Below are 16,156 nucleotides of genomic sequence, written 5' to 3'. Positions count from 1 at the left end.
AACCCTTGAGCGGAAGACGGTAGGTCAGTGAGATGGTTGAAGGTCTACAAGTTAAGAGTTATAGACTGAAGAAAGGTAGGATGCAGAGAGATGGAAGGTTATTAGAACTACATAATGGAAAAAGTGTTCGGGGTGGGGGTGGGGGGGGACGCGTGGTACGTCGCGGTATGTACAGAACAGATACCACCACTATAGTACACTTATTTCCCCAGAACAAAAACAAATGAAGACAGCATGTAGAAAATACCAATTGTTCGACATATTTAGAGAACCTAAGACAAATTCACTCGCTCAAGTTACTACTTCTCATACAACAGTTTTTCCACAGGAATAAAGTTCTCCATTCAACTAGCATCGATGCCGGCGCTCAAGAACGACTTCGAAGCGGTGTTCCACGACCGGGTACTACCTGGGTGCGAGCACGAGGTGCTCTACTCAGACAGGTACTGGGAGTGCTACGCAAAAAGCCTCACTGGTACCATCTACCATCCCTCGGGCACCTGCAAGATGGGCCCAATCTCTGATCCCTACAGTGTCGTTGACGCCCAGCTCAGGTGAGGGGAAGATATTACATTTATTGGGTGCTAAACTCGTAAGGGTCATTCAGAGCCTAATTAATAGGAGGGAATTAAGTTCTATCAGAGGAAGGGGAGAGTGGCTGCAATTCCTCGCATCAGATCAAGGAGGAGGGAGGGAGATAGAAATAGATGCTGAAAAGAATGGTAAATAAAAAAAGTACAGAGAATATTAATAATTATTTTAACATTCATGAAACAGCTCTAAACTTTGAAGACTCGTACAGTACCTACGAAACTGGAGGGGTGGGGGCAATCAGGACTGACCTGAAGAAGGTAAGGGTAGTTTCAATCAATAGCTCATCAGCATCTAGGCATCGCCCTAGATGGCGAGATTTAAAAACATGATTACTACGTACAAGATACACTTATACACACCCTTTCTCAGTCACACAAATACATACACCCCTTCCACATAGTCTCTTGTACATTTCTCAGCCTAAATTACACACACATACCACTAATACACCAACACCCTTTAACCCCCAGGACTGAAAATATTTTTTTTTCCTATGTTAAGGGTGAAGCGTGTTTCTGGCTTGCGTGTGATAGACGCCTCCATCATGCCTTTAATCACCACCAGCAATATCAACGCCCCAACCATCATGATCGCAGAGAAGGCTGCAGACATGATCAAGCAATACTGGAACGCTCCCATCACTCCACAAAGATATGGTCAGGCGGGAAAAGGCTCGTCTGTTTGGCTAAGAAAGTATCTATACAATTACCATTAGTAAGATTTACTACCGCTTACTGTCTAGTAGAAAAATGTAGATTCCCAAGGTGGTGTGCACATATATCCGTCCAGCTAAGCCAAGTAGCCCCTGGCATGTCAGGTGCCCGGGCCTAGGCTGATACATCAGCTGTCCTTCTAGTCAACATTCTGCAATGGTTCTCGTGGAGAACAAACACGATCTACAATATCGCATTTTCAGTAGCCTCCTGACTTATTAATATGTCCGATGACTCGTAACTAAAAACTGATTAAGAAAGACAATGCTGATCCACACTCGGCATCTGTCAACACAAACACATACAAAGGTCAAGACCTAAACGACAACCACTGCTATTTGTTTCAATAGCATATATCAAACACAGCTACACATTTATGAAACCTCTGTAGTCCGATAAAAGAGAGGTTATTTCTTCAGAAGTTTAATAGTCATATTTTATTAAAAGTCAAATTCAATTAATCGTTCATGTAGAACCTCTTGAACTACAGGTTACAAGACTTCCAATTACCGACACGTTTTTTCCTACTTTATAACTCAATTTATCGCTCAGTTTGAGGTCTTGAATTAAGGCGTCCATTTTATTTTTGGTTAGACCATACGATCAATGGCAAGAATAAGGGAAAGACTGGGTTGTGGCTATGGGCAGACAGGAAGAGAGGGGTAACAAAGATTAAGCGGCTTGACTATTTGGGGAGTGGTTTTTGTCACGAATGATGAGTAGATAGCAAATGGAGTTAGTTCTGTTGCCTTGCTTCACTTGAAGAATAATTTCAAAGAATACCTCTAGCCCTCAGTCAAGAAACTCAAGCGTAGTCACAAATGGACAGTAACTACTTAGTATCATCATAGTATTTATTGTCATAGTTCACTGAGATTAGAGATAATAGATTAAAAGCTTTTTTGTTTATACGCATAAGACAGCGTTGCAGTTTTATAAAAAAATAACACTCCGGAATGAAAAGGCACAGAAGTTCAAACAGAACTGTACATAGTTATGATATGAGTAAACATATTTGTATTCTCTTGAATTTATTATTAGGGAAAAGTACAACTGCTGGTTCGAGATGAAGTTACACTCTCCTCAGCACAGTCCATAGACAAAGAACCCAGCATGTGTTTTGGTCTAAGTGGAAAATATTAGAATCAAGTTAAGAGCTAAACCCGAAAAGCTCATACACCTTAAATGTTCAACATATTTTTTTTAGTTCGTCAATTTTTTCAACATTGTACGGTCCAACGGATAACGTACTTTTTCATAAATACGCACAGAAGTAATAAAGAAATAGTACGAAATATTTGCGGCAAGGAGAGAAAAATAAGTCTGGCATGTGTAGACTAGTGAGATGCAATGAAAAAAGAAATGGTTATAACTATAACCATAATTTTTAAAGGGGTGGACCGGTAAGCGAGCGGAAGGCCTCAGTCAGATGACCAAAAGCTCCAATGGCAGGTCATGATCTAAGGCCCGCGTCAAGAAACACTTGTCCTGTTTCTTGACGAACCTTACCTAACCTAACGAGATGCCCTGGCGTCTACAGAGTTGTCACCTAGTGAAACCGTCCCTGGTTTCTCCAAACCAGTATCTGCAGTGAGTTGTGACCCAGTGAGTCCTTGGTATCTGCAATGAATTGTGACAGTGAGACTGTCCTTGGTGTGTGCAGAGTTGTAACCTAGTCTCTCTCTGTCTCCTGGTATCTGCAGGAGTCTCTGGTGTCTATAGTGATTGCCCTCCTCAGGGAGGTGTCTTGACAATATTGAAGGGCTCTTGATGGAAGAACTGAAAGCTACTCTCCCTTTCCGTGGATCGACTGATTGCATATTCTCCAAGGCGCTGTATGACTATATGGGTTTAATACTCTCGCACGGAAAAAAAAATATATACAGAAAACTGTATCCTATTTGAAAAGGGAGGGGGAGGGGGACCTAGTGTCGGCAGTGATCTGTCGCCTAATGAGGCTGCCCTAGTGTCAACTGTATATTTACATATTAGAAACCGCTAAATCTGTAGGGTGGTCATACAGCGCCTAGAGAATAGGAGGTAATCAGGTTCGATCCAAGCAAAGAGAAATAGGTTCAATTCTTGAATCGGTATCAAGACACCTCCACTTCGGGTGGGGTCAAATGACAGTAGTATCACGAGAAAGTCAGGCAGCAGAATAAGTTGTAGAGAAGGATGTAAAGACGAAACTCTCCATTTATCGGTTTAGCGCCTAGTTTTGATTATAATCGATTTATCGGTAAATACAGTAAACAGTAAGGAATTAGCGTTGAGAACTAGACAGAATTATTCTTCGGCGGATGAGGCTACGTGATGTGCAATGTCGAATACTAGGTGCCAATGATTTAGTTTTAATTTGTTTATATTCTAAGAGGGCTTTATATACAAAGGGCATGCGTAATTACCTAGTTATAATTCAATTTTAGGGGTTTTCGAGCCTCAGCTCTTGAGCCTTCATCCATACTTACCATTAGCCGACCTTATATGCTTTATACTTACATGCTTTATACCAAGGATCCACACGCAGCCGCAGCAAGCAGCAACAAGGCTGCTCCTATATCTTGCCGTCCCCTGGGCCTATCCGAACTCCAGTGATGGCCAAATTGTAAGTACTGCGGCAACAACATGCAATGAACCTATAGTGACATAAAAACTGACGGTGACGACAACGAAATGGACTAAATATGACAAAAGAGGGACCGGCATTCAAGTACCAGACCTGCTGCCAGACGTGAACCAGACACGAGACGTTTTCCACTACAATGAAATAACTGACCTCCACATCAACTACACCAGTGTTCAACGGGAAGACAACATGGCAGAAAACTGATCAACAAAACTCCAAGGAAATGACAGGTCTGTAGGACTTTTTTCCTCAGTGCCAAACGAGGGAAAGAACTGAGCATTTAAACATGGCTGACTGGCATCCAAACACCAGCTACTGCCAGACGTACAACTAGCGAAGTGAAGTTCTCATCTTTACTGACGTTCATCTGTTGACAGTAGCATCATATCTGTACCACCATCATATCACCTGTACCAGTGCTAACGAGAGGGAAACACAGGAGACATCGTCAAATCAACAGTACAAAACTCCAAGGTTATAGGACGGTTATCCCTCAGTGCCAGTCGTGGGAAAGAAGTGAATAGTTAAACAGTCAAGGTTAATGTTTTAGTAGCTGCCCTATATTCAGCTGACCAGTGTACAGTGAGAGAATTATAGCAGAAAACGCCAAATATATCTATAAACGCAAGGAAAGTCAAGTTGTAGGTGGCATTTCCTTCCCTCGGTGTTTTAAAAATGGCCGAGTCAGCAGATCAGGTCAGGCAGACAACAACACCACACAACCCCCGATAAATGGAATTGAGGGGGTTTTGGAAGGATAAAACCATTGATTAAACCTTTCTGGTACCAGAATGGAAAGGAGTTAGAAGTTTAGAGGTGAAGCCGGACTGTGAAGTGAGGCGGGAAGGGCAGTGTGTAATAAGGGGTTAACTGAAAGGGGTTTGTGAAGTTAAGGGAAAAGTGAGCAGTGAAGAGGGTTTTGAAGAAAATTTACTAGTAATTCAGTGGTGATTGCTAAAGCAGATACTAGGGTGTACTAGGTGACTGGAAAAGAGAAATAAATATTATTGTATATGAGTAAAAGAGCGGAGTGAAAATGGCAGGCATTAGGGGGGTACAGGCTGCCATAATTATATTTATCTTTCTTCAATTCCATGAAGAAAGAAATCAGTCATGGTGGGCTGGAAAAGGTGAATGGAGTAACAGCGCCCTGGACAGTAAAAGCCCAACAGTTGCCATCCTACCAGAATAGTAAATGTCACTATCGCTGCAAGGTATGGCAACACCGCATACCCAAACAAAAACAGTGGCACACAGCTCTTATTGTAGCGCTCTTAAGTGGTGAAATCCAAATTAATCCAGGACCTCAAACTATTGTGCAGAGGCAAAACAGACAGATAAATGACAGTGTGTATACACTGTACTAAAGTACGCATGAAAAACAGAAAAGACTCCTTATGAGTAGGTGTCAAAGCGGCTGAGTGGTCTCTTCTACAGAACGGTCTCTTTTACTGAGCGGTCTCCTCCCAAAAGGTCTGCGGCTGTACGATCTCTGAGCGGACTCCTTTTCACACCTTTATGCTAATGACCTTGACCTCACCCTCGATCACCTCACCCTCGATCACCTCACCCTCGACCCCCCACCCGTGCCTGCGTGCCCGGCAGCCGCCCCGCGCCCTGCCCCATGCCCGGCCTCGTGCCCGCCCTGCGCCTTCTGCGGCGTCGTCCAGATCGCCCCCGCTCCCCGAATTTTTTCCGATTTTTTTCAAATTTTTTTTTAATTTCTTGTGCTCTCCATCTCCTCCGATCAAGTTTTGAGGTTCCCTCTCCCACTTTCACCCCATCCCAAATTTTTTCGAATTTTTTTTTGAATTTCATTTTATGATCTCGGATCAACACCCTCCCCTCACACCACCCCCATCCCAAAATTTCTGCTCCAACTCCTTGGATCAAGTTTTTCTCGATATCAATAATACAAAGACTCCATCTCCTTGGATCAAGTTTTTTTGGTTCCCCCCTATGGGGGTATGCATTCAAAAGGACTCCCACTTGCATCCCAAATTCTCTGCTCCAATTCCTCAGATCAACACCCTCCCCCACACCTCCCACCATCCACTTCTACCCTCTATGTCCAAGTATTTCTACTCCATCTCCTTGGATCAAGTTTTTCTCGATATCAACAATACCAAGACTCCATCTCCTTGGATCAAGTTTTTTTGGATTCCCCCCTCTCGGGGTAAGCATTCAAATGAACTCCCCCTATGGGGCATGGTACTTTCTCTTACTACAGGTCTAAACAAGGGTGACGTCACCCCACCTGTGTTTACTCTGCGGTCAGTGACGTCACGTGATAACCTCACACACACAGGCTGAATCTTGTTGAGCAGACAATAAAATGCAGGATAACACTAATACACAATATTTTCATTATTTATTTATTATACAACCAATACATTTCTGGTAATACAACAACAAAAAAAATACAAATTCATTGAAAAAAGTTACAATTCATCGACTAAAATCAACATTTTTTCTCTTGAAGAAATTCTGTGCATTTTGTTCTGGATCTTCTTCGTCGTCACCATCTCAGTATTACACATTTCATATACAACATAGGGAAAACATTACACATTTTCACTCGTAACCCAGGATAACCCAAATAATTCCACATTATTTCGTTAATACCAACAACAATCCACAATTTCTTTACAAAAGATTCATTTTCCTCAAGTCTAGATATTTTTTTTTCGTTTTAACTATTTCATCAGAAAAAGTCACCACAACACTTACAACTTATAACCACTTTTCGATAAATTCACTTGTCACAATTTTACATATTACGAAGTTAACACACACACACATATATATATACACACACACACACACACACACACACACACACACACACACACACACACACCTCACTTTACTTTGAACACCTTCAAAACACTCTCATAAATCATTGAATACTCACAAAAAAATACCTTTGAACATTTCAAACAACACCGAAACACTTCCAAAATATCATTTTGAATACTCCCAAATAAGATTTGACATCTCTAATTTATCTACACTTACATATTTCATTAAATTACATCTCATCCACCAAACTCCCGCATTCTCCGGATTTTTACAAGATTAGCACAAAAACTAGCTCATACACTTATGAGTCATTACCCACACACACACACACACACACACACCACACCACACACTTTACTTTGAACAACACCAAAAACACCATCAATTACCTTTGAATACTCCAAAAACATCATTCAAACACAGCCAAATCACCACTGAATACTCCCAGAACACCTTCATAAGTACTCTTGCACATCATTTGAACACCTTCAAAAACACCTTTGATGGTGTTTTTGAAGGTGTTCAAATGATGTGCAGAGTATTTTTTGAAGATGTTCAGTGGTGTTTTGGTGTTGCTCAGAGTTGGTTCAAAGTTAGTCAGTGTGTTAGTTATGGTAATGTCATAAGTGTATGAGTTAATTTTTTTGTGTGCTTATGTTGTAAAGTCTGGAGAATGAGGGAGGAGTTTGGTGGATGAGATGTAATTTCGGTTAATGAAATGTGTAAGTGTGAATGAGAATGTAAACTGGTGGGTGAGTTAGAGAAGACAAAATGTTATGTGATCTCAGTAAAAGTATAGTTTTAGTGATCTTCGTTATGATGATGTTTTAAGAGAATGTGTACAAAAAAAATGTGTGATCTTAGTGGTGGGGTTATAGAATTTGGTAAAGTCTTGATTGTGGTGATCTTAGATATTGGAGATATAACAGGTTGAAACAAGGTTTTTGGGTGTGACCTCGCTGACCGCCAAGTAAACATAGGATGGAGTGTGATGACATGGGAGGTATCCCTATCTGTGCTGGTATGTGTTGGTGATTGTGATTTTTTGTGTGAAAGTTTATAAAAATGAGTGTTTTCTGCGATCTTAGTGTTTTGAGGTGAGTGGTCATTGATGATAGTTGATGGATTTGTGTGTGTGTGTGTGTGTGTGTGTGTGTGTGTGTGTGTGTGTACATGTTATGTTTTCAGTTGGTGGTGATCCTGTTGCAAGTGTTTCGGTGTTGTTTGGAAATGCTCAAAGGTGTTTTTTGTGAGTATTCAAATGATTTATGAGAATGTTTTTTTTTTTGCGCTCATGTTATATAATAGTCTGAGGTGAGTGGGATCGTCTTGGTTATAGTGATTTGAGGGGATTTCTATAAAATGGGTGTTAGTTGGTGTTGATCTTAGTTTCTGGTGATTTTTAGTGTTGTTTGGGCAGTATTCGGTGCTGTTTTGGTAGTATTCAGTGGTGTTTTGGGGGTATTCAAAGGAGTTTGTTGATGTTTTTGAATGTGCTCAAATGATGTTTTTGGAGTCATCAAAGGTAATTGATGTTGTTTTTTGGTGTACAAAGTAAAGCGGGGTGTGTGTGTGGGTGTGTTTGTGTTAGTTTTGGTAAAATGTCTCATGTCATAAGTGTATGTGTTAGTTTTTGTGATAATGACTGAGGGAGTAGTGTGGTGGATGAGTTGTAATTTAATGAAATATGTAAGTGTAGATAAATTAGAGATGACAAATCTTATTTGGGAGTATTCAAAATGATATTTTGGAAGTGCTTCGGTGTTGTTTGGAAATGTTCAAAGGTGTTTATTTGAGTATTCAAATGATTTATGAGTGTGTTCGAAGTAATCTTGGAGTTGTTCTGTAGTGAGATGATAAAGGTTGTCGATGAGAGAATATTTCTTAACAGATATTGAGAAAAGGTGGTCTCAAATGATGATGTATGAGAGTGTTTTGAAGGTGTTCAAAGTAAAGTGAGTTGTCTGTGTGTGTTAGTTTGTCATAGAATTTTGTGAATATCTTGGTTACAGTGATTTTAGTGGATTTGAGATGGGTGATGAGATGCATTTATGGATGTGAAATGTGATTTTTTGTGTTTGTTCTGAAGAGGTGTGTTGGGAGACGGGTGAGTGGGTGTGAAGAAATGTGGGCGAGATGGAGAGGGGTATGGGGAGGGTTGTATTAAAAATTTAATGAAATATGGGGGATTTTACTGAAAATAAAGGTAATGTGTGAATATTATAAAAGAAATTATAGAAGTGAAAAGTTATGATACACTGGAAAAGATTGGAGTGTGTAGAAACATGTCGCGGTAGTTGGGTAGTGAAATGATCAGTTGTTGTGAGTATAATATTAATTTTTGTGGATACAAGAAGATGGGTATGGAGAGGATTTTATTAGAATTTTAGTAATGTAGGGAGGAATGTGCATTACATTTTAAGATTCAATAAAAAGAAGGGGAAAAATTTGTATCGAAAGAGGAAAAATTGTGAATAAATTGGTAAGTGATGAGGGTTGTGGGTATTGTTGTCGAACTAGAGATATCGAAAAAGATGTTATAAGTGGGTTGCTGTTGTGGGTGTTGTGAGTTGTGGGGTGGTGTTGTTGTGGGTGATGTGGGTTGTGGGTGTTGTGGGTTGTGGGTGTTGTGGGTTGTTGTCGAACTAGAGATACCAAAAAAGATGTTATAAGTGGGTTGTTGTTGTGGGTGTTGTGGGTTGTGAGCGTTGTGGGTTGTTGTCGAACTAGAGATGCTGAAAAGTGGTTATAAGTTGTAAGTGTTGTGGTGACTTTCTGATGAAATAGTTAAAACGAGAAAAATTGTGGGTTATGAGTGAAAATTGTGAGATGGTGGGAGAAGGGGTAAGGAGAGAGAGAACGTTACTTCGTGGGGGAGTGACCTGAGATGTTATCTGGGATCGGTCAGATAAGATTCGACAGACTTTTTCTGATGAAATAGTTAAAACGAGAAAATAATATCTAGACTTGAGGAGAATGAATCTTTTGTAAAGAAATTGTGGATTGTTGTTGGTATTAACGAAAAAATGTGGAATTATTTGGGTTATCCTGAGTTAAGAGTGAAAATGTGTAATGTTTTCCCTATGTTGTATATGAAATGTGTAATACTGAGATGGTGACGACAAAGAAGATCCAGAACAAAATGCACAGAATTTCTTCAAGAGAAAAAATATGTTGATTTTAGTCGATGAATTGTACCTTTTTTCAATGAATTTGTATTTTTTTGTTGTTGTATTACCAGAAATGTATTGGTTGTATAATAAATAAATAATGAAAATATTGTGTATTAGCGTTATCCTGCATTTTATTGTCTGCTCGACAAGATTCATCCTGTGTGTGTGAGGTCATCACGTGACGTCAGTGACATAGGGGGAAGTTGACAAGATTCAGCCTGTGTGTGTGAGGTCATCACGTGACGTCAGTGACATAGGGGGAAGTCGACAAGATTCAGCCTGTGTGTGTGAGGTCATTATGTGACGTCACTGACTGCCGAGTAAACACAGGTGGGGTGACGTCACACTTGTTTAGACCTGTAGTAAGAGAAAGTACCATGCCCCATAGGGGGAGTTCATTTGAATGCTTACCCCAAGAGGGGGGAATCCAAAAAAATTTGATCCAAGGAGATGGAGTCTTGGTATTATCTAGAAAACTTGATCCAAGGAGATGGAGTAGAAATACTTGGACATAAGAGGGTAGAAGTGGATGGTGGGAGGTGTGGGGGAGGGTGTTGATCCGAGGAATTGGAGCAGAGAATTTGGGATGCTAGTGGGAGTCCATTTTGAATGCATACCCCCCAGAGGGGGGAATCCAGTGGGAGTCCATTTTGAATGCTTACCCCCATAGGGGGGAACCCAAAAAACTTGATCCAACGAGGAGTCTTTGTATTATTGATATCGAGAAAAACTTGATCCAAGGAGTTGGAGCAGAAATTTTGGGATGGGGTGGTGTGAGGGGAGGGTGTTGATCCGAGATCATAAGAAAATGAAATTAAAAAAAAAATTGAAAAAATTTGGGATGGGGTGAAAGTGGGAGGGGAACCTCAAAACTTAATCCGAGGAGATGGAGAGCACAAGAAATTCAAAAAAAAAAATGAAAAAAAAAATCGGAAAAAATCGGGGAGCGGGAGCGATGCGGACGACGCTGCAGAAGGCGCGGGGCGGGCGCGAGGGCGAGCGTCGGGCGGGCGGGCGGGCGTGGGTGGGGGGCGTGGGTGGTGGGTTGAGGGCGAGGTGGTCGAGGGCGAGGTGGTCGAGGGTGAGGTGGTCGAGGGTGAGGTCAAGGTCATTAGCATAAAGGTGTGAAAAGGAGTCCGCTCAGGAGACAGTACAGCCGCAGACCTTTCGGAAGGAGACCGCTCTGTAGAAGAGACCGCTCAGCCGCTTTGACACCTACTCTTATGTAAAATGTGTAAGGGGTGGGTGCATGATGGATGTATGTACAATTATAGTAACGGTGCCAGAATTCATTTTGTGTGTAACAAATGCACTTTGGCACAGTTACCCTTTAACAATGATGACATTGATTTACCTAATTTTAATACAAATGACCCATTGCCATATACTGATGATTATGATTGTTTTATGAAAACAGGCCTTCACTTAATTCATGTCAACGCAAGATCACTTCTTCCTAAATTAGGGCGGCAGTTATAACCATCTCTGAATCCTGGTTGGATGATACGGTGACTGACGACGAGGTCAAAATAGAAGGTTACAATATAAAACGCTTAGATAGGAACAGAAAGGGTGGTGGAGTATGTGCCTACATTAGAAATGACTTAGCTTACAACCCAAGACCTGATTTAAATAACATTAAACTGGAGATTCTATGGTTTGAAGTGCTGCTTCCCAACACCAAACCCATCTTAGTAGGAAGTAGTTACTGCCCTCCCACCCAGGACCAGTTCTTAGAAGACTTTTCCAGAGTATTGTCCGGACTTGAAAACAATTGCGAGACAATAATACTGGGAGACTTCAATATCTGTTTTCAGCAGCAAAATAACGGGCTATGCAAAAGGTATAAGCAAATTCTAGGTTTAAATAGTTACACTCAACTAATTAATACACCAACCCGGATCACAGTTCTCAGCCACCCTAATTGACCACATACTTTGTAACCGCTCTGAGAACATTAGTCAGTCAGGCGTCATTACCACAGGCCTTAGATCATCACTTCATCACTTACTGCACCAGGAAAATCACTAGGGATAGGATAGGCCTACACAGGACAATAAAAATGAGGTCAACTAGAAACTACAGTAAAGAAACACTGGTAAATAGGCTACACAATTGTCACTGGACAGAGATAACAAGTTGCATGGACGTAAACGATGCCTGGGAAAAATTCAAAACAATGTTCACTACCATCCTTGATAATATTGCACCAGTTGAAGAGGTTAGGATTAAACGAAGAACTGAACCCTGGATGACTGAGATATTAGATAATATGAAATTCGAAGACCAGCTGCTAAAAAGATTTAAAGCAAACAGCCAAGATATTGCAGCACTAAATGAATTTCAAAGGGTGAGGAACAGAGTACAGAGACTTATAAAAGGAGCAAATGCAAAGCACTATTGCTCAAAAATTGAAGAGTATAAGCATAACCCCAGAAAGCTCTGGCAACAACTAAAACAGTTGAGGTATAGCCATAAGCCAGTAGATAGGTCTAACATAGTACTCACTATCGATAATAAGGTATGCCACGAAACATCTAAGGTGGCAAATTGCTTTAATTCCTACTACACATCTGTTGCATCAACACTAGTAAGTAAACTACCAGCTGCATCAAATACCTTTAACACAGACTCTAAGTTTCAAACATACTATACCAATAAAGGGGTAACCCCAAACAGATGTCAACTAGTAAGTGTATCTCATGACTTTATTCAAAAAGAACTAAGTAGGTTAAACCCAACTAAGAGCACAGGCCCTGATAACATCCCGTCTAAGTTCCTAAAAGATGGTGCTTCTGAACTGTCAATACCTATTGCTCACATAATAAATCTATCAATCACCACTAATACCGTACCGGAGGGGTTCAAGGAGGCCAGAGTTACTCCTATCTTCAAGAAAAATAGTAGGTCTGATGTCAGCAACTATAGGCCTGTTAGTATACTCAGTATAATATCCAAAATTCTAGAGTAGTTAAGTACCTTAATGACAACAACATTCTCCATAGCTATCAATCGGGCTTTAGAAGATCTTGCTCAACCGACACCTCTCTAATTAATCTGATGGATCACCTGAGAACTGAAATGTCAAAGGGGAACCTCATAGGTATGGTAACCTTAGACCTGCAAAAGGCCTTCGATACTGTCAACCACAATATATTATGTACGAAACTTCAAGCTATCGGTATAGGTTCTGTAGACTGGTTTAAGTCCTACCTTAGCAACAGGAGACAAATTGTCAAAATCAACAAAACGAAATCAGAACCCCTGCCGATAACATGTGGAGTTCCCCAAGGTAGTATTCTGGGTCCCTTATTATTCTTATGTTATGTCAATGACATGCCTATCAGTGTCAAGTGCAAACTCTTACTGTATGCAGATGACAGTGCTCTGTTAGTGTCAGGTAAAGACCCACAAGATATAGCTAATGTTTTAACACTGGAACTGGAGTCCTGCAGCAAATGGTTAGTAGACAAAAACTATCATTAAACCTCGGGAAAACTGAAGCCATTCTCTTTGGCACGAAACAAACTGAGAAGGGTAAATAATTTTGATGTCCAGTGTAATGGGGAGCCCATCACTTTGGTTTCATCAGTAAAATATCTGGGAATCCCCTTTGACCCATGCATGTCAGGAGAATTGATAGGGAACAGTGTAGTAAAGAAAGCGAATGCCAGACTGAAGTTCCTGTATAGACAAGCACAGTGTCTACCTACTGAGGCTCGCATGACCCTATGTCTAGCCCTTATACAATGCCATATGGATTACGCTTGCTCTTCATGGTACTCTGCCTTGACAAAAAAACTGAAAGATAGACTGCAAATCACCCAGAAGATTCATCCTGGGGCTGGGACCAAGAGAACATGTAGGCCAGGATGAATTACAGAAGTTGGATATGCTCAATGTTGAAGACAAGAGTAAAACAACTGAAGCTAAATCATGTTTATAAAATTGCTCCCAGTGTCCAGAATATCTTGCTGTCAATTTTGTCAAGGTTGGGAACCAAAGCAATCATAGTACTAGGGGGAGAGTGCACAACTTTGTATTATTATTATAATCAAGGGGAAGCGCTAAACCCGGAGGATTATACAGCGCCTGGGGGGGGGGGATGTGGAAGGCATTCAGGCTTAATTCGGGGAACTGGAGCACAGATCCAATTCCCTAAATCAAGAGCCCCTCACCAACATCAAGGAACCTTCCTTGAGGGGACACAACTTTGTAGTACCCACAGTCACTGGCCAGGCTTCAAACACCTTGGAACAGACTACCCGCACATGTCAAAGCCAGTCATAGCATGAACCAGTTCAAGAAGAGTGCCAAAAGGTGTCTGATGAATGTAGCTACAGAAAGGGAGGAGAATGATTTTCTATTTTTTAGCTAACGTACGTGTAAATTTTACCTTATTCCTAGTAATGACCCTCGTATTGTAGATAGTCTTAATGACCCTCGTGTAGTAGATAATACGATGTTATCTTCATTAAAGAATAATAAGAAAATATTATAACCTTTATATTATAGTAATAAGGTAAAAGGACCCCAATGGAAATAAGTCACTCAGTCTGACTTTTTTGGGTTATCCTAGGTTCTCTACACATATGCTGCTATGTATGATAATTCTATGTAACTGTATTTGTGTATACCTGAATAAACTTGCTTATATTATTTTTTGAAGCAGATAACTGCTTTGTCAGACTCTCCAGCCCGTTCAAAATCGCTACTTCCCAAGCACTGGATAGTGTTGCTGCTGTCAAACTCGTCTGTATTCACTAATCTTTATGCTTCGTTCTGATTCTGTCTGTGCTAAACAGCCAGTTTTTGCAGTCTTACTAATTTTTATTCTTTATAGTATTATTTGGTCATGTTTTCCTCTTTCTGTTATCCCAGCATTGAGAAATTTTGTCTGCTTCATAACGTTTTGTTTCCGGATAGCCTATTGTTTAACCACACACACACATATATATATATATATATATATATATATATATATATATATATATATATATATATATATATATATATATATATATATATATATAGCAGGTCCAGTGTTAAACCCACACAGTAAGTGCGGGTTTAACACTGGACCTGCTTATACGAGAATTGGCTACTTGGGGGACTGTTCAGTTTCCTCAAAGTCAGTCATATATATGCGAGTTTGGCAGATGACGCCGAGATTAGTGTGCTTTATTGAAAAAAAAATTGTACTAGTCGAAAATGAAAAAAAAAGTTATTTATATGTAACTGTTGTGGTGTAAATCACTCTACGCAAGAAAATTATAACGGTGCAATTTGATAAAAATAGTTCACAGATTGCAAATCACAACTGTTTTCCCTTTAGCCCCGTGGCATGGTGGGTTAAAGCTCTCGCTTCGCACGGCGATGTCTGGGTTCGATTCCCGGCGAGGGTAGAAACATTGGGTGTATTTCTTTACACCGGTTGTCTATGTTCCCATCAGTAAACTGAGAACCTGGGAGTTAGTCGATTGGTGTTGGTCGCATCCTGGGAAAAAACTGACCTAATTTGTCCGAAATGCTCTGCATAACAAGCGGCTTTTTATATAGCAGTATGTCATTGATGTCAGCTAGGCCTGTATACCTTGTACTTGTCGAAATAAAGATTTTATTCAGGGTCTGAGTGCGCAGGTTTTCTAACTGAACATACTGCAGGTCATTTCTGTCAACCTTATGACCTGATGTGAATCCCTAAATCAATTCAGAAATTATAAATAATTGGCAGGAGCAATAAGAGCACATGGAACATTTTAAGCCTAGGGGCAATCCAGTTGCCCCCTAAGTATGTTTGATGTAATCATTAATTATATATATAAATAAATTATATATAATATATATATATATATATATATATATATATATATATATAATATATATATTTTTTTTTCAACAAGTCGGCCGTCTCCCACCGAGGCAGGGTGACCCAAAAAAGAAAGAAAATCCCCAAAAAAGAAAATACTTTCATCATTCAACACTTTCACCACACTCGCACATTATCACTGTTTTTGCAGAGGTGCTCAGAATACAACAGTCTAGAAGCATACACATATAAAGATACACAACATATCCCTCCAAACTGCCAATATCCCAAACCCCTCCTTTAAAGTGCAGGCATTGTACTTCCCATTTCCAGGACTCAAGTCCGACTATATGAAAATAACCGGTTTCCCTGAATCCCTTCACTAAATATTACCCTGCTCACACTCCAACAGATCGTCAGGTCCCAAGTACCATTCGTC

At 40.3% G+C, this 16,156-nt stretch overlaps 1 protein-coding gene and 1 long non-coding RNA gene across 4 annotated transcripts in view; one reads left to right on the top strand and one right to left on the bottom strand.

Moving 5' to 3' along the window:
- The window catches only part of LOC128696041 (glucose dehydrogenase [FAD, quinone]-like), a 34,547-nt gene extending 27,196 nt beyond the window's left edge, over positions 1 to 7,351 (top strand). For both annotated transcript variants that reach the window (XM_070094963.1, XM_070094962.1), the window contains exons 12-13: positions 329 to 554; positions 1,096 to 7,351. In XM_070094963.1, the coding sequence (XP_069951064.1) occupies positions 329 to 554; positions 1,096 to 1,309 (440 nt within the window). In that variant the 3' untranslated portion in view covers positions 1,310 to 7,351. The remainder of the gene's footprint in view (positions 1 to 328; positions 555 to 1,095) is intronic.
- Positions 1 to 16,156, bottom strand: part of LOC138854076 (uncharacterized) — a 192,026-nt gene that overhangs the window by 149,484 nt on the left and 26,386 nt on the right. The gene's annotated exons all lie outside the window — the stretch shown is intronic.

The sequence above is a fragment of the Cherax quadricarinatus genome, chromosome 48, assembly GCF_038502225.1.
Source record: "Cherax quadricarinatus isolate ZL_2023a chromosome 48, ASM3850222v1, whole genome shotgun sequence".
NCBI classification, from domain to species: domain Eukaryota; kingdom Metazoa; phylum Arthropoda; class Malacostraca; order Decapoda; family Parastacidae; genus Cherax; species Cherax quadricarinatus.
This window is presented reverse-complemented; position numbering and strand designations above follow the sequence as displayed.